Source organism: Panthera pardus, unplaced genomic scaffold (genome assembly GCF_024362965.1).
Source record: "Panthera pardus isolate Hobbes unplaced genomic scaffold, ASM2436296v1 HiC_scaffold_21, whole genome shotgun sequence".
In the NCBI taxonomy this organism is placed as follows: Eukaryota; Metazoa; Chordata; class Mammalia; order Carnivora; family Felidae; genus Panthera; species Panthera pardus.
The window spans coordinates 68,734,464-68,759,088 of record NW_026526777.1 but is presented as its reverse complement, the minus strand read 5'-3'; the positions used below and the strand labels follow the sequence as shown (position 1 = coordinate 68,759,088).

At 43.6% G+C, this 24,625-nt stretch overlaps 1 protein-coding gene across 1 annotated transcript in view; it reads left to right on the top strand.

Moving 5' to 3' along the window:
- The window catches only part of DNAH14 (dynein axonemal heavy chain 14), a 319,741-nt gene that overhangs the window by 123,636 nt on the left and 171,480 nt on the right, over nucleotides 1-24,625 (top strand). Inside the window, 9 exon segments of the mRNA XM_053909500.1 lie at nucleotides 1,253-1,340; nucleotides 4,441-4,694; nucleotides 8,999-9,230; nucleotides 9,930-9,983; nucleotides 11,371-11,516; nucleotides 13,201-13,269; nucleotides 14,072-14,258; nucleotides 15,205-15,281; nucleotides 18,386-18,557. Coding sequence (XP_053765475.1) covers nucleotides 1,253-1,340; nucleotides 4,441-4,694; nucleotides 8,999-9,230; nucleotides 9,930-9,983; nucleotides 11,371-11,516; nucleotides 13,201-13,269; nucleotides 14,072-14,258; nucleotides 15,205-15,281; nucleotides 18,386-18,557 — 1,279 coding nt within the window.

Below are 24,625 nucleotides of genomic sequence, written 5' to 3'. Positions count from 1 at the left end.
TAAAGACAGTTCATGGAATAGCAAACCAAAAGAAAACAAACACTAAATGAAATAAAAGACCAATTTAATTGATTAAACATACATTCGCCACTGATGTTGTCTTGAAATATATAAAAAGTCACCGTAAACCTATTTGCCCTCAGTGGCAATGATAAAGAAGAAAATAATAAAAACAGACACCATTTGCAATTACAGCAAAAATTAGAATCAATATTCATTTTAAAAATCAAATAAATTCTAGGGGCACCTAGGAGGCTCAGAAGGTTAAATGTCTGACTCTTGGTTTCAGCTCAGGTCATGATCTCACGGTTGGTTCTCTCTCTCTCTCTCTCAAAATAAATACACATTTTTTTAATTAAAAAAATAAAAATCAAAGTCTAACTAAAGATTGATAAATGAAGTATTAGAAGAAAACAGATTTAGTGTTGAGAATTTCTAATTTCAGTGAAAAAATGTGTGAGAATTTCAGTGAGAAGATGTGAAGAGTCATCAATTTGACTATATAGAAACTTAAAACTTGTGAGTGAAAAAAACTCACCGTAACAATATGAAGACATATACTGATGGCACACATGAACTTAGTCTTAAAGAAAAATTTCTACATATTTTTCATAAATCCTATTTTCTTCATTATGACTCATTTTTAAAGTTAAATGCAAGGCTTTACTGCTAAAGTTCATTTGGTGGTTTCAGCCCAGTACTCCATCTTGTACAAATTAGTATTATTTTTTAAACATTTTATTCATTTTTGAGACAGACAGAGCATGAGCATGGGAGGGGCAGAGAGAGGGGGAGGGAGACACAGAACCCAAAGCAGGCTCCAGGCTCTGAGCTGTCAGCACAGAGCCCGACGCGGGGCCTAAACTCACGAACTGTGAATCGTGACCTGGGCCGAAGTCCGACGCTTAACCGACTGAGCCACCCAGGCACTCTTGTACAAATTATTTTAAACGCTGACTTTGTCACTGATAGTATGAAATTCAAACCTAAATATGTGTCATCTCCCCCTTCCAGCTTTACCATCCCCAAAACTTGGTGGCCCCTCACTGGACAAGTACAGGTGGTATTAAAGAGAAGTTTAAGGAATATTCATTATGCATGAATTAAGGCTCTGTTATCTCTAGCATTTGATCCCGTACATATACCTAGAGTTAAAAAATCAGAGATCCTAAGGGAAAATCTTGTCATGCTTGATCATTAAGGGGCCACAATGATTACATGTAATAATGGAAATAAAACGTTTTGTTTATAGATTTGTAAGTCAAGGGGTCGAAGACTGGAGCTACCAGACTTTTTCCGTGTGGGTGGTGTCTCATCCGGGACAAGTGGTCCTCACAGTGGTAAGTTCATTTGAACTAGACTGCCAAGAGAGCAAAGTGTAGAAATAAACCATCATGAACGGTACTTATATGTGCCACTTACTTTGAAATGCATCAAAACATAAGATGGACGAACGGATGGATACATGGACAGAAGTGCGAGAAAGCAAATGTAGCAAAAAATTAGCACATAGGTGGCGGGTATATGGGTATTCGTTTTATAATTCCACCTTTTCGTGTTTTTAAATGTTTTCATAAGAAAACGTTGAATGGAAATAAATCGCACACTATTTTCTTAGGGATGTCCCTCTGTTGCATTGTGTTTGTTTTCTACCATCGCCATTAGAGAGTTACCGCAAACTTAGCACACATTCATTACATCGCAGCTCTGCCAGTTCCAGGCCTCCCTGGGCTCACTGGCTAAAATCAAGGTGTCAGCTGGGCCACATTCCTTCCTGGAGGCTCTGGGGGAGCCTCCCTTTCCTCATCTTTTCCAGCTTCGAGAGACCACTGACACCCCTTGGCTTGTGGCCCCTCCTTCATTTTCAAAGCCAGCGGTGTTTGTGTCTCTCTGGCCGGTCTCCTTCGTCTGACCTCCCTCTGTTTGCAGGCAGAAAAAGTTCTCCCATGTGATCATATTGGGACCGCTTAGATAATCCAGAGTAATCGCTCCACCTCAAGGTCTTGATTTAATTAAGTGAGGTGCCAGAAGCACCTGGGGATTAGCACCTGGATATCTTTGCAGGGAGCCATTATTCTGGGCCTCAAAGGAGAAGAAGAAATAAACGCAAGGCACGTGTGGTACCAAGAAAGCCAAGGCAGGCAGCTCCTGTGAGCAGAGCCAGTGAAGTAATGGCTGAAGCTGAGAGAGTGTATAGAACCTGCAGAAAAAGACAAGGAAGAGGAAGGACCCCAGTGGACACCCACCTGTAACAAACAGATGAAGGAGGGGGCTGTGCAAGGATGGAATCGAGCGCCCAGGAGGGGGGTCCTGGAAGCTAAGGGAGGAGAGAGGGAATTTGATGGACTTTTCTCTAGAAAAAGTGCATGGTCATCATTTTAAAATGCTCTAGAGAGGCCTGAAGAGTCCTCTGTGTCCGTTGGCGATGAGGGTCTGCAGGAACCACGGAGACCGTAGTTTTCCCGCAGTGGTGAAGGCGGAAGTCTCGTCATCAGGTGTTACTGTCGTCGAGTGGCTTTATTAAATCCTCTATTAAATGTAAAACCAACATCACCTCGTTTTACTCTGCCTTGTGCCACCACAGCTGCCGAGTCTCTGTTAAGAGAACCTGGGATTATGGACCCGAATTCCGATGTCAAATCCCCTTGGTCCCGTTTGTCGTCCCCTTGACTGAATATCGATCAGATCCTCTAAGATCCTGGGCTGAGGACTTGCTGAAGCTGTTGTCTGCAAAGGCGGCGAAATTGTAATGAATCCATCTGGATGTTTCTGTGGTTTACCACGCATTCGAATGATCGAATCTGCTCTACGAAGAAAAGATCTTCCCCAGATCCCTGGTCCTCCAAAAATGTTACCAGTAAGAAGCAGGCTGGATCATTTCCAGAAATGCTTTATTATAGGCTTGAGCTTAAATCACCGAACAGACTTTGCCCCGTTTTCTCCCAAGCTGTCTACTGTTCATCTCTCCTCCCTGTACAGTTGAAAGCCTCCCTTTCTCCTGTGCACGTGACGTGACTGGGAACCTTCTCCCGGCAGACACCTGTGGGCGGGCGGGGGTGAGATGTTTGCACGCGCTGGCCACCGACAGAATTCCAGAATCCCAGCGTGGGTTTATCCAAGCCGTAGCGAGTGAGGACTCCCTTCCATCCATCTACATAAATAAATGAAGATCTGGTTCCCAGTCCACCTCACTGGGACCAAATCCTCCTCCGTCCCCACTGCTGCAGCCCAGGGAGGGCACTCGGCCATTGGATGCTCTCCCCCGAGGCTGGGAATCTTGAATAGATGCCTCAAACCCAGCAGTGGGGTGGCTTAGGCTCTGGTAAGTGCTGTGGCCTCGATGACGGTCCCTGCCGCCTGGCCCAGACTTGCTCCCGCCTACTTCCTGAGCCTCCGTGTCCAGCCTCCTGTGGATCCACTGCTGTGGGTTACCACGTCCTTGAAGAAAGTCAGCCAGCAGCGCCGACGGGTGCATCAGGTGTCCCATCCTCTACCCTCTGACCTTGCTCTGGGCAAAAGCTCCCCCCCACCCCCCACGCTATGCAGATTACCTCCATGTTAATTATTCCGGTATTTATTTCTTCACAGACTTACTTATATGTTTCTTAGGCACTTCAGATTCATAAAATCCCAAAACGAATTCACTGTCCCCTCTCACCCGCAGCACACTTCTCCCTCAGCAGGGCTATCCTAGTGACCGAAATCACGATTTATCTCATTATGGGGCAGAAGCCTATAAGCCTCCTGACGTGTCCCCTCCACCGACTTCCAGGTCAATGTGACGTTAATCCAGTAGCCTTCTTAAAACAGCTCTGGCGTTTATGGGAAGAGTGAGCGTCCGAAGATGGATCAAGTAACAAGTTATTTGGAGTTCCTGAAAATTATGATTGCAGACACCATATTCTAAGACTAGTATTTCTGGGTTCAACTGAGGAAACGGTGCTGACTTCCTGTTGGGGTTTTCTACCATTATTACTGTCCCTGGATTATTACTCAGGCTAGTGATGGTGGTTAAGAATACAAGATTTCAGGGCACCTGGGTGGCTCGGTCGATTAAGCGTCCGACTTCAGCTCAGGTCATGATCTCACGGTTCATGAGTTCAAGCTCCACATCGGGCTCTGTGCTGACAGTGTAGAGCCTGCTTGGGATTCTGTGTCTCCCTCACTTTCTGCACCTTCTCCACTCAATGCTTTCTCTCTCTCTCAAATAAATAAACTTAAAAAAAAAAAAAGAATACAAGATTTCAAAAGTATAAACATTGGTGGTAAATACATTTCGGCTTCTTAAAAAACAAGGGCCCCACAGGCGTTAACCGGAGTTCAGTGTCTTACTCTCAGATACGTACAAGCGGGTAAGCTGCGCACACTCACGTGGTATGAAAACGTCTGGTTTAATTCATCAAGTTTATTCTTCACTCGTCATCCTGACCTCTTTTTCAGAGCCAGATCATGTTTTCTAACGATTGCATCAGAAGTTTTGCGAGTTCTCGTTCAAGAGAGGAGCTGGAGAAAGTCCGTGCTGGTCTGATGGGTCAGCTGGAGGAGATTTCGGAGCTTGTGGCGCTGGATTGCGGTAATGCGCGCACAAAAGCCGTCCTGGGGGCGCTGCTCACGCTGTACGTTCACTGCAGAGACATAGTGGGGGACCTGCTGCTGAAAGGGGTCTTCAGTGCAGATGATTTTGAGTGGACAAGGTAAGTAGGTGAGACGACACCACCACCTAAAAAAATAACTCGTCCCTCGTCCAGCGCTCCCTCTCGGTAAATTAATTCTCTGGCTCAGATTTTGTCGAACCCAAGTTTTACTTTTCCAGGACGTGTAGAAATTCTGAGCAAACCGTGTCGGTTTGGATACCGCGTGCCTCTGCTGCTTCCTCCTTTCCACTGTCCTTCCGCTTGGTTCGAACCTCTTTCTGCTCCATCTTCCTGGACTGGCTTCCTTCTTCCTGTGGTTGCGTTTTCCCTCGCCTTTCAGCCAGAGGGCAGCTCTCAGTGGGCAGTGACAGCAGCTCTCCCTCGGGCCTCCCAATTCACCCCGTGCGCTCGATTCTGGGACACAAGTCAGGTGTCAGAACCCCTTTCTCCCAGCAGGAGCCTGGGAGCGCGTACTCACACTTACGTGGTGTTTCGTGTGCAAACACGACACTGTAGAAAACAGAACCACCGGCTTTGGGGAGAAAAGATCAAGCAGAAGAGTCCTGTAATGTGCAGTTTCAAACTTCTGAGCTAATTTTTCTCTACGGTTTCCTCTGTTCATAGAAAAACAACTGTCCTGCCTGCGTAAGGTCTTTGGTTCTTAAGAAAAGCTCACTGTTAAGAAATTCTGCGTTACTATAAATCTCCTTATTTTTGATGTAACAATTTCCTTAAACTCTAGGGAAAATGGAGCAGAGAGGCCGATATATTTGACTAACACCACTTGCGTATATCTTACCCGAGTACTTTCTATTTGACACGTATTCACACGTTCGTCTTCTGGCAGAAGTATAACGGTCTACATTTTTAATTGCCAAGGAAATAGGCCATCTTTTTGAACCATCACCCCAGAGTTTAGTGTGTCATTGCGACTTTGCTAGTGACTCTCGGAGAGTGAAAACCAAGGGTGGAAGAGCATATGTAGAAAAGCAAAGTGGAAAAGACGTGATTCCAATAAACCCTGAGAGCACCTGTGATTCTAGGGCTACGGTTCCCAAATTACAGGCCAGCATGACCTAAGGCACCACAGGGAACTCACAGGACACCAGTGAGCAAAAAATGTTAAACTTCTGAAGGACTCGGAGGGATACAGAACACCTGTCAGACACCAGGCAAACTAGTAGCTCCGAGTAACTGACAGGTTTAACGTGAGACCACGCGATAAACGGTCAGTGATTTCTTATCCTTGCAAAGCTAGGTTTTGGACAGTTTCCCTGATTAATGAAAAAGGCAAGCACTAAATGAAAATTAACAAGATTGTGAATAAACAATATTGTGAAACAAGATTGGCAGTATACTATCTGATTCTAAGGTTTGAGGAATTATGTAGTGCACAACACATACACACATCCCATTAGTAAATAACTGTGATTATTTAACAATGACAAAAAAAGGATTTTCTTTTGGGGCACCTGGGTGGCTCAGTCAGTTAAGCATCTGACTCTTAATTTTGGCTGAGGTCATGATCCCGGGGTCATGGGATCAAGTGGAAAGATAACCCATGATCAAGGATTGAAAAAAATTAATACTGTTAAAATGTCCATACGACCCAAAGTGATCTGTGGATTCCATGCAAACCTTCTCAAAATTCCAATGGCAATTTTCACAGAAATAGAAAAAAAAATCCTAAAATTTCTGTGGAACCACAAAAGACCTCTCAAATATACAAAACAGTCTTTTGAGAAAGAAGAACAAAGAAGGAGGTATCACACTTCCTGATTTCAAGCTATATTACAGAGCTATAATAATCAAAACACTATGGTATTAGCATAAAAATTGACACATAGACCAATGCAACAGAATAGAAAGCCAGGAGATATATATATATGTATAGACATGCATATAGACGTATATACGTGTATATGTATGTTGACGTATATGTAGTCAATCTGTGACCGAAGAGCCAAGAATAGGCAATGGGGAAAGGATAGTCTCTTCAATAAATAGTGTTTGGAAAACTGGACAGCTGCATGCAAAGAATGAAATTGGACCCCTACCTGATGCCACTCACAGAAACCAACTGAAATGGATTAAAGACTTGAACATAAGACTTAAAACCATAAAACTTCTACACAAAAACATGGACAGTAAATTCCTTGTTATTGGTCTTGGCAATAATTTTCGGATTTGACACCAAAAGTAAAGGAAACAAAAGCAAAAATAAACAAATGGGTCTACATCAAACCAAAAGCTTCTGCACAAGAAAGGAAACCATTAATAAATTTAAAAGGCAGCCTATGGGGGCACCTGGGTGGCTCAGTCAGTTGAGCGTCCGACTTCGGCTCAGGTCAGGATCTCTCAGTTCGTGAGTTCAAGCCCCACGTCGGGCTCTGTGCTGCCAGCTCAGAGCCCGGAGCCTGCTTCAGATTCTGTGTCTCCCTCTCTCTGCCCCTTCCCACTCACACTCTGCCTCTCTCTGTCTCTCAAAAATGAATAAATGTTAAAAAAAAATTTTTTTAAGTAAAATAAAAGCAGCCTATGCAATGAGAGAAATTATTTGCAAACCATTAATCTAATAAGGGGTTAAGATCTAAAATATATAAAGAACTACAACTCAGCAAAATAAATTTTTTTTATTAAAAAAATGTGCAGAGGAACTGAATAGACATGCAGTCGAAGGAAGAAATGCAGATGGCCAACAGGTATGTGAAAAGCTGTTCGGCACGACTCATCACCAGGGAAATGCAAATTAAAACCACAATGAGATATCACCTCATGTGTCACAATGCCTATTACCAGAAAGACCAGAAGTAACGAATTTTGGTGTGGCTGTGGAGAAAACACATTTATACATCGTTGGTGGAGATGTAAATTGGTGTACGTACTCTGGAAATGGATGGTGGTCTCTCATAAAATTAAAAATATAACTACCATGTGACCCAGCCATTCCACGTCTGGGTTTTTTCCCTAATGAAATGAAATCACTATCTCAAAAATATATCTGTACCCCCATGTTCATTGTACCATTATGTATAATAGCCAAGACATTCATTAACTGATGAAGGGATAAAGAAAATGTAGGGGCGCCAGGGTGGCTTAATCAGTGGAGCGTCCGACTTCAGCTCAGGTCACGATCTCATTGTCTGTGAGTTTGAGCCCCGTGTTGGGCTCTGCTGACAGCTCAGAGCCTGGAGGCTGCTTCGGATTCTATGTGTCTCTCTCTCTCTCACTCTGCCCCTCCTCCCCTCCTTCCCTCTCTCCCTCTCTCCCTCTCTCCCTCTCTCTTTCTCTTTCTCTCTCTCTCTCTCAAGAATAGATAAACATTAAAAAATATTAAAAAAGAAAATGTAGTACATGGATAGAATGGGATATCACACAGCCATAAAAAATGAAGGAAATCCTACAACATGGATGGACCTTGATGGCATTATGCTAAATGAAATAAGTCAGATAATCTATGACCCCACTTATATGGGAAACCCCAAAACACTGAATTCATAGAAACAGAGAAGAGATTGGGGGTTGCCAGAGGCCGGGGATGGAGCTGGGGTGGATGATGGATGAAGGAGGTCATAGTACCAACTTCCAGTTATAAATAAGTTCTGGGGATGGAATGTATAGCACGGCACCTGTAGTTAACAATTCTTTATTGGAACGATGCCAAGACAGTAGATCTTAAATGATGTCATCACAAGAAAATGAAGTTCATAACTGTGTGAATGAGGGATGTTACCTAAATTTATTGTGATTCTTTCGCAATATGTACGTGTATCAAATCGTTATGTTCACCTTTAACACAAAGGTATATGTCGATATCTCGATAGAAATGGGGGGGGGGGGAAGAACACATACTGTAAAGCTACAGATTGGTCACAACTTTTACCCAGAGCCTCTTATAGAAGAGAAGATTTACAGTTACCACACAGTTGACGGGGTCATAAGATAAATACAATGGTTTTGTTCGATACTAAGAACAAAGAGCATTTCCCTCAGTTACCCTTATAGGAAGGGGCCTGGTTATAATGAGCAATGTCATAAGCCACGTTTTTATTGAAAACCGTAATAAACTTCATAGGGATGATTCTTGTATTGCCCACACCACACCAAAGCAGCGGCAAGATTCAGCAAGGCCATTGTCCTCACCGGGAAAAGTGCTCGTAAGTTTGTAGAGTTCTGAGTCCTAATATTTCGTGTCTGATGTAGTCGTTGAATGATCTGTAACTCCTGTCATTTTTATTTTAATGTTTGTACTTGTTTTTTAGTCATCATCCCGTTTTTTAGTTTTTATTGTGTTTCTACATGTGCAAAAAAAACTAAAAATAATTTTGTCCAAATAACATGAACATTGAAAATACCGTTCTCAGACATTTGCAGTATCAGTGGAACGAAAAACAACAGCTGTGCTACGTGTCCCAAGGCGATGCCAGCTTTACTTATGGCTACGAGTACCTGGGCTGTACCCCCAGACTGGTCCTTACGCCCCTCACCAACAGGTGCCAGCTCACGCTCACGGGGGCTCTGCTCTTGAATCTCGGAGGCTGCCCCTCTGGGCCCACCGGGACGGGCAAAACAGAGAGTGTCAAAGATCTAGCAAAGGTAAGCGGTTTCTGTATCCAGAATAAATACACAGACCTTAACAGTACCTTAAATTTACACTGTTCCTGCTATTGAGATGTTCCTAACATTTAACAGACATCTCACCACGCTTATTAATTCATATAATTCGTCCTTTAATTTTTAAATGTCCACAGTGCACGGGGACTTGGCCTCTCTGCACGCCGAGCGTGCGTCGTGTTTGGGATTCCACCGGACAAGCTGACGCATGAACGGTGGTCTTGTCCCCCTTCATTTAAGGGTGACCCGTTTTGTTTGAGCCCCCCACACAGACTTTTACCTAGTCTTTGTGATTAATAGCAGTGTGTGTGTGTGTGTGTGTGTGTGTGTGTGTGTGTGAGAGAGAGAGACAGAGACAGAGACAGAGAAGTAACTGATGAACGCAAGACGTATTTGACGTCCCTGGAACGATGTCACTGGAATGCTTTTTTCTCAGTTACTTGTTGGTGCGTTTTAAAAACAGGACCTTAGCGTTCCACGTACTGATCAACTTAACAAACAGCGTATGCGCATTCAGACTCCACTCGGTTTTGAGTGTTTCTAAATTTGGTGGGTAATCCATGCTTATGTTGCAACGTTTTCTCAAAAGAGTAAAGACATTTTATTACTCTAGAAGTTTTAACATTAGTATTTCGCGTCAGAAGCTGAGCAATGTACTAAAATAATGTTGTTGTTTTTCAGTCGTTAGGCAAACATTGTGTGGTGTTCAACTGTTTTGAGGATTTGGATTATAAGGTAAAGTCTATTCATATCTATGCAGGAAAAAAATAGCATACATAGAAATAGTCATGGAGGATTGAAAGAACAAGGAAAATATTTCCCTTGGAGAGACACTGAATGTTAACAACGGCCAATGCTGTTAATTCTTTTAAATTAACGTAACTGAGACTTACAACATTATGCAGTTGAACTACCTAAGACAGTGGTTTTCAAACTTTCTAATGGGGGACTTTTCCAAACAAAATCTGATATGGGACGTGACTATATTAAGAAGTTAAGAGTACTGCTTTATTAATATAAATTTATAAGTTCTAACCTTATACCTTTATTTCCTGAAAAGGTAATCATTAAGAACAATGAGGCTATTAACACAAAAATGTGAGGCAGGGTTGATACGGAGGATTGAGTTTATGTCAGCCTTGTTATGATAGCACGTGACCTAAGGCGTAGCTCATAACATTCTGAAATATTTATTAAAATTTAATGTACCTCTGTGCCTGTCCCAAATTAACCTGAAGTTTCAAAACACTCTATTTTGTCTTGCATGTTAAGTTCCGGCCAGTTACCTTTTATGGCAGTCAGTTTATTTGCAGTTCAAAGTCCATTATCGGGAGATCTTGCGTTTTCAGTTTGTGCTCACTTAGCACATCAAGAATATCAGTGAAACCTAAACAAGCTGATTGCATCCTATCATTAAGACCCTTAGGAAGTAGTCTCTTGTCTCTTCCTGCGGTGGGGGCAGCAGGGCTGGGGGAGAGACAGGACTGAGGCACCTGCCTGCCCATGCAAAACCTGAGGGGGAGCCGGGAAGCCTGCTAATCAAATAATATTTTAATGCAATACTTTTTTAGAATCAAAATTAGTGCCAAAAAACCCCACAATAAACCGAATATCAAAATTTTAAATAAAGACACGATGTGATTCCTGCAGCCAGTGGGGAGAACCAGGCCCTGTGTCCCACCCGGAGGGGCTCCCACGTGCGCTCCCATCTCCCATGCCCCAGCTCACACGGTCCCTAGCCTGTCTTCGTCCACACAGGTTGCTGGGCCTACAGAGTTTTCACTTGTTTCTGCGGCCAGCATTTACCCATTGGTAGGTTCCAGACCGTGAGTCTCCCGGGAGCGCCGAGAGCCCCGGGCACTCCGACCTGCACCTGCCGGGGCTCTGGGGGGCCGCCCCAGCGTGGCCCAGCTCCCGCAGGTCCTCGGGTGCATCACCCAGCAGCAGCACGCCCTCCACTCAGCCCGAAGGCTGTGGCTGCAGGAGAGCGGATGTGAGGACCCCTGTGCTGAGCCTTGAGCTCCCCAGAGCGCCAGCCTGCCCTGCGGGGTCCGAGCACCTGCCGCGCGCACGGAGCCATGGCCCCGGGAGAGTGTTCAGCTGTGTAATAATTGTTTTCAAGATAATAGGGAGACTCTTCCTCGGACTGGTTCAGTCGGGAGCGTGGTGCTGTTTGGACGAGTTCAATCGGATCGATGTGCAGGTCCTCTCTGTGATTGCGTCGCAGATCCTAACAATTAAGGCCACAAAAGACAGCTATTTGGTCAGGTATCGGTTGAATGTGTTTGGTTACTTACTATCAAATATTTGTTGTACGGTAAGTGTTTGGGTTTGGGTTCTTCCCCCCTCCCCAAACATAGACCGAAAAGAATGACATTTGTCTTGAATGTCCCCTTTGCTCGTCAAGTAACGTGTGAATATATGTAACTAACTTTCATGCCAACCTGGGGGTATCCAGGCTCTTGCCCAGCCTTGGAACGGTCTTGGGAGCCACCAGGACAAGGTCGCAAATATGTTCCAACTAATTTTACTTTAGGGCTTAAATTCAATTAGTACCTATTTCACGTGAAGAAACCAAAGACTTTTTCTTTAATTCTACATCTTTTTAAAAAATAAAATTATACTGGCCACACACCTGAAGCCCTCCCTTATCCCATTACTCTGAATTAATAGATTTGTATTGAAAAAATCCTGTAAAAATACTATTTGTATGTTCAGATTACTAATGTTTACTAATCCAGGCAAAAATGTCTTTCTCGTCAGATAAATTCAGGAGTTTACATGATTTATGGGTGTAATTGGACTTGTGGGTTTAAAATGTCTATTACAATCTTTTAAAAAATGTGGGGGGGGGTGTCCCCAGGCTTTGTTGCCCGTGTTTTTCCTTTCCTGCTTCGACCACCCTCACCGGTGGTCGAAAAATCACTGGAGGATTTCTCTCCGTGGTCCCTCTGTCTGGTGCTGACAGCAGGGCGCTAATGTCCATGCCAAGGGTTCTCCTTCCCAGCGTTCCCAAAATTACTTAGTCGGGGAGCTGAGGGTGGGCTGTGTCCCGTGCTAATGCAGGAACTCTGCGCCATGATCACTCTTTGCCCCACGGTGTCACCAAGGGAGAATCCTGTGTCCGAAGGTCTCCTAGGGCTCTTTTCCCGTTCAGTCAGTTCATTCAGGTGGCTGCCTTCCCGCCTCAGGCCCCACAAAACTCCGCAGACACAATCAAATAAATCTGAACCCCAGCAGGGCTCGCAACATGGGCTCGAGATCAGCCTCTTCTTTCCCTCTTACAGTCATTTTTCCCCAGTCCATGCGGTTTAAATTTAAATGTAAAACAGCCTTAGGAAAGTTCCCAAGCTCACTTATAGTTTGAACATCCTTTGGCTTGGAGAAAACAGTCCTCTTCGTAATGAATCATATTGTACAGGGGAGGAAAATTTTTCCTTTACCCTTTTAGGCTCTTTTGGCCGACGTAAGATAAATTAACAGGAGAAAACTTTAATTCCATACATAGGGGAGCCTCACACACACGTGAGACGTTCAAAGACAGGCAGACAGTTAAGGTTTGTGTGCCATCCTGAGCTAAGGAGAAGGGGGAAGGAGTCTGGGGCTTCGAGGGAAGGAAGAGAACTCACAGGAGATGGGAAGAGCACATGTTTGGTGAACAGACAGTTGTCGTGTCCTGCAAAGACCATGGGACACAGGAATTGGGATGAGCAGGCTGTGCTGAGCTCCCCACAGCTCGCCACACGCGGCCCAAACCTGCCGTAGTCGTCTCTGGTGACCGCTCTCTTTCTGGACCGGGCCCTCCGTCTGAATTCTTAGAAGCAGTTAAGGGGGAGGTAGAAGGTTCTTTCTGGGTTTTTCGGGCCTTCGTTTTCAGGGGAAAATAATCCACCTACCAGAGTGGCACGTGGGGGTGGGGGCTCATTCTGAACCCCTTTCCAATGTCTTCTAGGTTTGTACTGGAAGGAAAAGACATTCGTATCAATATGTCTTGTGCGGTATTTGTCACCATGAATCCTGAGTAAGTATCGGTTAACCTGTGCTGGCGGTTGGAGACAGGTCAGAATCTTTCCTTAAGTCTTAGCCATGACGCAGTTGTCTCACACTGTAATCTGCCATCCCCTCGCCAACGGCCGAATCTCTCTGCCCCCACGTGCCTTAAACAGCCGTGGCTCCGGAATTATCCACGTGGACGTTTCTGACTGAGGGATTTTTCATTTCATGAATAGCCAGGGAGAAAGGCAAAGGTCAGCAGTTTGTCACAAAGAAGACAGAAAACACAAACAGAGAGTAGCAGAGGGAGTAGAATATGGTGGTTACAAGGAGCGGAGGCTGGGAGGGCTCGAGGGAATAGAGGGAATACGGATGGTACCATCTGACGAGGGGATGGGGGGCCCTGTGGGAGGAGGCACAGGAAGAAAGGACAGTAAAAGAGGAAGCTCTTGAGATGAAAACTACAATAGAAACTGTCTTGCAAACTTGTTTTCAGGTAAAGGTCACACAGGGCGCCTGGGTGGCTCAGTTGGTTAAGTGTCCCCCTTCAGCTCAGGTCATGATCTCACGGTTCTTGAGTTCGAGCCCTGTGTCGGGCTCTGTGCTGACAGCTCAGAGCCTGGAGCCTGCTTTGGATCCTGTGTTTCCCTCTCTGCTCCTGTTTCCCTGCCTCCCCCTCACCTCCCTCTCTCAAAAATAAACTTAATGTGACAAACTAGTAGAAAGCTAACTGGATTATTTGGGGGGAAACTATATTGTGTGGTTCCTCATTAGAAAAACTGAAAAGTGGTCTGGTTTTTTTGTTTCTTTGTTTTTCTTACCCGCTTAAGGTACAAAGGCCGAGTAGAACTCCCAGATAACTTAAAATCTCTGTTTCGCCCAGTGGCGATGATGGCTCCCCATTATCAAATGATTACTGAAATAATGCTGTTTTCATCCGGTTTCAAATCTGCAAAATCCCTCTCTGGAAAGCTGGTTAGCATTTACGAATTAGCTAACAAACAACTCTCACAACAGGTAACAAACTGCTTTTCTCAAAATAGAAGTGATTCTATGAAACTTAAAATGAGACTCTTGGGGCATCGGACCAGGGATGACCTGGGGAAATAATGGAGCTGGAATCCTGTTAGCACATCGGGTTCATGAGCCAGTGCGGATGTGAGGTGATGTGTAAAGTCAGGCAGGGCTCTAAGCCTTTCCTCTGGGCCCTGGAGACAGTCATGAAGCATCTGCTCTCTTACATGATAGGCTGCTCTCTCCATACCATGAAGCTGACAGATATAGCGGTGACTGTCACACCTCATTGTGCTTCGAAACACTTGGGAGGACTCGTTAAAACACCAGTCACTGGACTTCTCCCACCAGCTTTCCGCTTGTCTGGGGTGGCGCTTGAGACTTTGTGTTTCTGACAAGTTCCTAAGAGTGCCTGACGCTGCTCATCTGAGCGCCATGTTTTGAAAATGATTGTCCTGGGATACGCCAGCGTGAAGAGTACCTGTCTGTAACCCAACATGGTTGGGACAGGGACAGCTAACTTTCTTTTTAGAAGGAGGCTTCGAGGGTCCTCCTGGGGGGCTCAGTCGGTCGAAGCGTCCAGCTCTCGAATTCAGCTCAGGTCACGATCTCACAATTCGTGAGGTCGAGCCCGACATCAGGCTCTGCACCCAGCCTGAGTGGGACTCTCTGTCTCCCTCTTTCTCTGCCCCTCCCCCTGCTCGTGCGCGCATGCGCGCTCTCTCTCTCAAATAAATAAACTTTAAAAAAAAAAAAGGAGGCTTGGGGCACCAGTTTGGGAGGGAAGCGAGGAGATTGGAAGCAAAATGGAGGCTTTCTCGGGTTGCATCGTGGTCTGTCTCCACGGTGTACGTGAAGAGGGGGTTGACTGTGTCGGAGACCCATTTATTTCTAAGTTCCGTTTTTCCCTGAGACACTTTAATAACTCAAATATTTTAATGCTTTATAGGATCATTATGATTTTGGCTTGAGGTCTCTAAAGACAGTTTTAATAGCGGCTGGAAAGAAGAAATGGGAGTTTAAACGGTGAGTTGAATTTTGATTGAGTGTTAGGTCAAAGAGAGTTACATGACATGGGGAAAATAATTTGTAAAAATCTAAGTCATGATGTCAAGATAAAACAGGGAGCTCTCAGGATGTTTAAGTAGAGATAAAAATATGGTAGAGGTGAAGAATGTTTAAGAATCTGAAAGAAGAAGAAGAAAAAAATGCACAAAATCCCTGGGTATTTTTCCACAAAAGGACCTGTTCTTTTTTAAAAAAAAAAACAACTGTGTCTTAGCTTTATGTAATAAAAGATACACTGGGGCGCCTGGGTGGCTCAGTTAAGTGCCCGACTTCAGCTCAGGTTATGATCTTGTGGTTCGTGGGTTCAAGCCCCACATCAGGCTCTGTGCTAATGGTTCAGAGCCTGCTTGGGATCTTCTGTTCTCCTCTCTCTCTGCCCCTCCCCACTTGTGCACATGCTCACACACGCTCTCTGTCTCAAAATAAATAAACCTAAAAGATACACTGGAATAAAAGGCCTCATTTAAAATGAGAAATGTAAAAAACCTATATGAATATGCCTATATGAAAAATGTGTACAATCCACACGAAGAAAACATTCGTAAAGGACACAAATGAAATGTGAATAAATGAAATAATATACCATGTATGTAATATTATAACATCTTAAAGGGCTTAGCATCATAAAGATTTAAAGACTCTAAATGTTCATTTATAGATAGAAACACAGCCCAGTGAATATACCTAAAGGTATTATTTGTTTTTAGGTGGGCTGATTCTAAAGTTCACCTAGACAAACAATAAAGACTAGCTAGAAAAATGTTTAAAAGTGAGGGCAGTGAAGGAGAAATATCCCTGTAAGTATTGAGACGTATTATGGAGTTTCACTGGTCCCGGCACCGTGGTGCTGGCTTACGGACGGAGAGGCGAGCCATCGGGTCAGGAGAGCAAGCCTAGAGGTGGGACCTCACGACTGGGCATGTATTCTGTCATCAGTTGTGAGGCAAGAACAGACTTCCGGTGAGTGCTGATGGGGAACTAGACTGCCACGTACATAAGACTGAGTTGGAGCCACAGTCAACGTCATTTTCCCGGATAAAAGGACCCAAAAAGCACTAAAAACATACAAGTATTTGAAGAAACAAAATGCCCTTTATATCCTGCAACTAGAGAAGACCTTTAAAACTAAGACTCAAAATCCAGAAGCCGTAAAGGTAAAGACGGATTGATAATGGTCGAAAAACACGGTAAGGTCAGAAGACAGATGATAAACTGGAAGAAAGGTGTTTGCGTTTCCTGTCACGGTGGGATAGGTCATCCCCATGACGCGCGAGGACTGCCTAGAAAATGCAGGGAAGACATTGTAGGCCCAAGGACAGTTCTCAGAAAAAGAAACATAAAAATCTTGAAGGGGCGCCTGGGTGGCTCAGTCGGTTAAGTGTCGGACTTTGGCTCAGCTTATGATCTCGAGGTCCGTGAGTATGATCTTGAGGTACAGAGCCCCGTATCAGGCTGTGTGCTGACAGCTCGGAGCCTGGAGCCTGCTTCAGATTCTGTGTCTCCCTCTCTGTCTGCCCCTGCCCCACTTGCAGTCTCTCAAAACTAAAGTTTAAAAAAAAAAGTGCCCAGTAAAAAGTACCTAATAAATGTTAGCTATTACCTCTCTTTACTAAGGATCGAAGACTTAAAAATTACCACCATCCTGATGAAGAATTTCTGGACCATCCGTCGACAGGAGAGGAGAAGGACACTTTTGCACAGAAAACTTTTCTTCCTTTTCCTCTCTACAATTGTATCACACCACATGCAGTTACTTCTTTCGGTTGCCTGTTTAATATATAAGAACATGTGGTGAAGGGATGAATGTGTAAAATGTTGTTATGGGACAACATATTATGTGACAGCTTTTACATCTGGAGCCCTTTGTGGCAAATGACAGAAAACTGAAGCTGGCTTAAACAGTAGAAGGAATTTACTGTTTCAATCAGAAAATGCAGAGGAGGGCGGGGTCTGATGACTTGGATGCCGGTTTCGGCTTTATTTCTCTTCGATGTTGTCAGCACTGCAGCCCTGCGCGTCCTGGCTTGGTCGGCTTCCTTTCTGGTGGTTTGGAAGGATCCCCGGAGCCACCCGCCCCACTGAACCGAGTCCCGAACCACTCTGAACACACAGGGCATTGGAATCACTGTGTCCTCGTGACTGCCACTGACCAGAGCTGGGATCACATTCCTTTAAGGAACATTTGTTAGGCCCCATTCTTGTCTTTCTTTTTTTTTTCTTAAATTTTTTTTTAACGTTTATTTATTTTTGAGACAGAGAGCATGAACAGGGGAGGGGCAGAGAGAGAGGGAGACACAGAATCTGAAACAGGCTCCAGGCTCCGAGCCGCCAGCACAGAGCCCGATGCGGGGTTTGAACTCAGACCGTGAGATCATGACCTGAGCCGAAGTCGGACACTTAACCGACTGAGCCACCCAGGCGCCCCCATTCTTGCCTTTCAAAACTCCCTTATAATCATGACTTAAACATACAGCCTGGGCAAACCAGAGACAGTTAAACTACAGTCTGAACCTGAAGCTAGTGGGGAAAGAAATTGGATCTGCACAGAGGGCATTCAGGCAAGGGTGACAGCCAGCAGTCCTGGTCACAGCATGAGTGGCGTTCACACACAAGGCCCCTGGACCTGTCACGTTAGCTGTCAGGTGTTCACAGGACCGGTTCTGTAGCATAGTCTTGGCCACTGTTCCCAGCTATATAGCCTGCGAGCCGACTTCTCTGGCCCACCTAGAGATTTTTAATAAATCATCATGTTACTTTCCATTTCATATCAGCCCACATGAATTTCTGTTGTTGGCAGCTGAAACACCTTACTGATACAATGCCCATCCCTGAATCAGTGACTGGGGAGTGACATTATCCTGATTGTTCGAGACCAGCCACGGTCCATCTCTGGATCTGGGGACCAGATTAGCCTCACCCACACCACGTGGCTGCTCTGCAGTGAAGGAGAGGGGGAAAGGATGTGGGATGGCCACCTCTAAAAAAGACTAAGGATGGCCTTTAATGTCAGCAGAGCGTACTTGCTAACTTGTTCTTTATATGTCTTTTCTTCCCCCCCAAAGTAACACCAATAGCGAGCTTTCTGAAACGGACGAAAGTCTGATCCTTACCGAGGCTGTAAGAGAAGTTAGTTTACCAAAATGTCTCCCTGAAGATGTCCCACTTTTTGAAAAGATCATGGCAGACATTTTTCCTGGAGCAGCAGTTCCGACAGAAAATCAAGTTGCCTTGGAGGTAATAAGACTTTTGGAAATCGTCACAAATGGTTTAGATGTGGAATATTAATTAGGATAAAAAGTGTAATGTAAGTTAAAAATATTATAGTTCTTCCTGAAATAGTCTATTCCTGTTATAATTGGGGGGATAAAAATACTTGCACGTATATTTTCCCTTTGGGAGAGACACGGCCTTGACGAAGCTTCAAGTGAAGAAGGTGCTCTCTATTTGGTTTCCCGTTTTCCCATCTTTCCAATGGGGGTGATAATGTTTTCTCTTCCTCCTGTAAAGGGGTGCTTTCAGAATCAAATTAGGTCAGAATTATGAAAAAAGACTTTAACATGCAAATAGTTTGTGATCGTGAAAGATTAGGTGTTAATGATTGTAGAGCCCTCTGTTTTCCCTCTTACACCTGCGGCCTTACGGTCATTGCCTCCGTGTGGGTGGGACCCCGACAGCTCTCGTACTGGGAGCCAGCCTCCCGCTACCCCCTGGCCTCATCTGGGACCGGTGGCCGCCAGCAGTGCTTTCCAGAAACATATGTTTGATCACATCAACAAAGCCACTGTTGGACGAAACCCAAAATCAGTTACCCTGACATATATTCTTACGATGCCTCCACGGTCTGGCCAAACCGGGCCACCGTTCCAGGATCTCCCATCCTTTGTCCTTCTGCCGTTCTTTCTGTCCTGGATTTCTCCCAGTTCTCTGGCTCTTATCAGGTGTCAGGCCATCAAACCCACAGATTCCTTTCCCTGGGACCCTGCCCAGTTTTTAAAAAGACTGTGTAAGTTTATTTTAAAATACATGGGCACCTGTTGGGATGAGCACTGGGTGTTGTATGGAAACCACTTTGACAATAAATTTCATATTAAAGAAAATACATGGTTTCAGTAGTTTATAGTTGAAACACCTTCATAATGATCTGTTCTTTAAATACAGGCATAAGCTATATATGTAACTTCATTCCCAACAGGCGCAGAATACGTATTATTTGTAGGCCACAGGAAGCACTTCGCAAAAAAAGCTCATTCATTAGGTTATGTATTTGGGAGCATGTTCCTTGAAAACCACGTGGACCAGGAGTTTTATGACAGGGTAGTTCTTTCATGGTTCTGGTCTAGTTAGATTTCATGTCCCTCCTGGGTCAGTTTCGTTAAACTAGATAACATTCTCATTTCATTCAAGTGTTAGAACGCCCCACGTGGACTTGAGCAAACCCCTACCTTGATATCCTTTCAGTTTCCAATTTCTGACGTCATTTGCCTGGTCATTTCTTGTTTTCTTAACTTGGGTTTTCTCCATTGCATAGATTGCCTAGAAGTTTATCTAATTGCTTTCTTCAAAAAACCCAGCTTTTTATTTATTTAATACCTCTTTTTGATTTCCAGTCTTTCAATACCCGTATTAATATTTTTTAAGTATCTTCCTTTATTCCTCTGGGTTTTGTGTTGTTTTTCTCTGTCCAGCTGTTTGAGGAAAATGTCTAATCCATGTAGTTTATTTTTTTACTAATGTAAGTTCATAAAACTATATAACTTTATCCAAGCACTGCTTTAATTACATATGCTTAAGTTCAGGTAGGTAGGGTTTTCCCAAGCATTTTTTCTCTAGAAATTCGATAGCTAACTCTTCCTTTTTTTCCCTAAGTATTCCTTTTTTTATATATAATTTTTTTAATGTTTATTTATTTTTGAAAGAGAGAGAGAGAGAGAGAGACAGATGTGAGCAGGGGGAGGGGCAGAGAGAGAAAGAGACACAGAATCAGTAGCAGGCTCCAGGCTCTGACCCATCAGCACAGAGCCCAATATGGGGCTCGAATTCACGAACCGTGAGATCATGACCTGAGCCGAAGCCGGATGCTCAACCGACTGAGCCACCCAGTGCCCCCTCCTAAGTGTTCTTTTAAAACAGGGTTTTTTCATGCTTTTAATTTCCAGGTAAAGAATCTTTTCATTTTCTGATTCTGTTGCCAGCTACTTACTGAATTATGTTCAGAGAATATTGTCTTTGTTATTTTTCCTTAAGAATTTAATTTAGACTTTTTAATGGTCTAATATATAGGTAATTTTTATGAATATTCCCTATGCACATGGAAAAAAGATATATTCTCTTATCGGCTGCAAATATAGACAGAGTTCAGTTTATCTCCATTTGTTACGACTCTTAAATTAGCGTTCGTTAAGTGGAGCGCAGGATGTGGGAGGGTGAGCCACGGTCAGCAAGAGACCACGAGAGACACTGAAATCAAGATGCTTATTACAGGAAGTACTCTGTACAGGCCTCCAGGGCCCCTCAGGGCAGGGTGCAGGCAGAGAGCAGCCAGGCCCCCGGCACATGCCTTCATCAGGGTCCGTGGGTGGCGTGCTTTGGGGGCTCCAGGCTAAGCCGGGGTTGGTCAGTTCACACCACGCACAGCAGGGTCTTGGAAAGTTCCACGTGGGTCCTACCTAAGCTGTGCATGGGGAGAAGGCCCTGGGTGGTGGGAAAGACCTACCGGGAGCTCGCACCTGCTCCCGACTCCGACTCCACGGGCTCCTGTCCCTGGGGGCGCTGGCGTGGTGGCTTCTTGTCCCCGCAGGCTGTCGGGCGGAACAAAAGTACCTCTGAACCCTCAACCCCATTTTCTCTGTCTTCTTGGTTACGTTCTGTGTCCTTATAGCCAGACGTGTACCTGTGTACTTGTTTTCCTTGGGCCCAGAGAAGTGAGGGGATGTCTCCTAATAGCGCATGAATGTTTACTCTTAGGATCTCTGCCCTCTCCTAGTTGTTAGTATGTTGTTTGATATACAAACATCAATACCGAGTCATTGTATGAGTTGTGCCCTTTAATAATATACAGTGCTTTTGCATTTCTTGGCTACTGCTTTTTGGCTTGAATTCCACTTTGGTAGGACTGTTACTCCATTTTTTGTTTGCCTGGTATACTTTTGGACTATTTTTCTTTCAAACTATAATTTCCACCGAGTGAAGTGGTTTTTTAACTTTTGTTTTATTCTGCTGATGTTCCTGCAGGTTAATATTTTACTCTAAGGGTAACTTTGTACATTTTTATAGTAATACCCATAATTTCCTACTTACTTGGGTATTGTCTGTTAGTTCCCTGATATGAACAATGAGGAAAATTAGTTCGTGTCTCTTCTCCCCTTTCTGTTGTCTCTTTGCCCAAATTTACACAACAGTATTACCTGCCTTTTTTTTTTTTTTTTTTGAATCTTTGTAAATTAGAAATGATGTCTGTGACTCTGCGGGAAAGGCACCCGTGAACTTCCCGTGCTCCCCAGGCCCCTGGCCTCATCCCTCCCACTCTTCTCAGCTGTGTCACTGTGGCACGGCCTAGTGACACAGTCAGCTGCTTCCCGATGTCGTAGAGTTTTTGGTGAAAGTGGTGTCATATTTTTATGATACTCCTAGAGGTTTATTACAGGTGTATTGAAATGCCTTTGATTCGAAGCTCCTCTTGAATATGACAACGTTGCTGAATTCTCTTATTCGTCCAAAATTAGCTCTGATTTTGTGTGTCCTCTTGGGGGTTCCCATCATACAGACAGTGAGACCTCCTCCCTCCAGTCCTTGGGTCTCCTGTTCTTCTTACGATACTTTTCCGGTGTGAAATCACTCCCACATTCCTGGGATACTCCATGCTTTATCGCCATGTGATTTTTAACACACCAAGAGGAAGTTAGTTAATGTCTTATTTAGGATTTTCACATGTACACTTACACGTGAACTATCCTTATCTGTTTTTAGAACCAAGATTATTACTAGCTCCTCAAAATAGGCTGAACGACAGATGTTCTTTTGTTTTCTGAAAAAAACTTGCATGAGATTGAGATGAACTATTGCATAGATTTGTGGTCAAACTCACTATGGAAGTATTTGGATCTGGGTTTCGTAGGGGTGGGAAGGAGAAGCTTTGACTACTATTTTAACTTTTTGTTACTTAGCGATCACATTCCCTATTTTGTATATAACATTTCTGTGTTTCTAAATTTATTAACTTATATCTCCCACTCTCATCAGTTTTCAGTCTCTGCCACAGTTATTTCTTTTTCTCATTACTGATCATTCTTTCTTGAGGTCTGCCAATAGTTAGTTTTCCAAAGAGCTAACTTTTGGTTTTGATTATTCCCCCCCCCTTTTTTTTTTTTGTCTATTTGGTTGATTTCTTTCCTTCACTATTTACATATTCCTTTATTTCATTGGACTTGTTCTCCTTTTTCCTAGTTTCTTGAGTTTAATGCTTAGTTTATTTACCTGTGTTTCTTCCTCAAGTATTTAAAGATCTGAGTTTTCCTCTATATACTCTTTTGGCTGTCTCCCACAAGTTTTCACATGTAGTGTTTTAATTAGCATTTCTCTAGAAAGGTTTCTTAATTGCCTTTATGACTTTTTGTCACCCAGGAGTTTGTTTTTTTTTTTTTTTTCCCCAAATTCGGAGAATCTAAACTACCCTTTTATTATTAATCTCCATTCATGGTTAGTTTTGACTGGGGACAATATGCTGTCCCGTATGTATTTATCCCTTTGAGATAACCTTCTTTGAGCTTTTCGACCTCCCCTAATGGTATTGTTTTATAAGTGATTCATGTGTGCTTAAAACAATATGTATTCTGTGCCCATTGGATGTCATGTTATATATGTACACTATTCTGTCCCTTTGATATCTGTTTCATTTTTATCGATCCATCAGTTTCTGGAAGGGGTCTATTAAGGTCTTAACTACAATTGTTGATACATATTTTTTCCCGGCCTTTCCATCAATTGCTGGCCTTACATAGTTTGAAGATATAAGTGGTATATATATTGATGTCTTCTTCTTAAATTCCACAGAAGGGTGAAATCATATGGTATTTGTCTTTCCTTGACTGACTTATTTTGCTTAGCATAATACCCTCTAGTCCCATCCCTATTGTTGCAAATGGCAAGGTTTCATTCTTTTTATGGCTGAATAATACTCCATTGTGTATTATACCACATCCTCTTTATCCGTTTATTTACCAGTGACACTTGGGCTGCTTCCGTATCTTGGCTATTGTAAATAATGCTGCAGTAAACATGGGGGTACATATATCTTTTCAAATTACTGTTTTCGTACTGTTTAGGTAAATACTGTGGAATTATTGGATCATATGGTAATTTTATTTATTTACTTATTTATTTTGAGGACCCTCCATACCGTTTCCCACAGTGGCTGCACCAATTTGCATTCCCACCAACAGTGCACAAAGATTCCTTTTTCTCCACATCCTCGCCCACACTTATTGTTTCTTGTAGGGTTTTTTTGTTTTTTGTTTTCTTTCTTTATTTTAAAATTTTTAATTCGGATGTAGTTAACATACAGTGTTGTATTAATTTTAGGGGTAAGTATAGGAACTCAATAATTCCATATATTGAATGCATTCTTTTTTTTAATTTTTTTTAATGTTTGTTTATTTTTGAGAGACAGAGACAGCATGAGCGAGGAAGGGGCCGAGAGAGAGAGGGAGACCCAGAATCCAAAGCAAGCTCCAGGCTCTAAGCTGTCAGCACAGAGCCCAACGCGGGGCTCGAACTCACGAGCCGTGAGATCGTGACCTGAGCCAAAGTCAGACGCTCAATTGACTGAGTGACCCACGTGCCCCTTGAATGCATTCTTAAATCCCCCTCTCCCCCCCACATTTTAGGTATATGGTGTCATACTGTATATCCTTTTATTTTGTGAATCCCTTGACTGATTTTTATGGATACATGTAGTTTTACCTCTTTTATGCTTCCTGCTATTCTTACTTCTGCTTATGATCTTTCCTTTTCACTCAAAGAATCTCCTGTATCATTTCTTATAGGGCTGGTTGGTGGTCATGAATTCCTTGAAATTTGTCTGGGAAACTCTGTCTCTCCTTCTGTTCTGAAGGACAGCCTTGCTGAATAGAGTGTTCTTGGCTGTAGGTGTTTTCCTTTAAGCAACTTGAATATACCATTCTGCTCCCTCTGGCCTGCCAAGTTTCTGCTGAACAATCAGCTGATACCATATGGGGTTTCTCTTGTATGTAACTGTTTTCTTTTCTCTTGCTGCTTTTAAAATTCTCTCTTTATCACCACTTTTT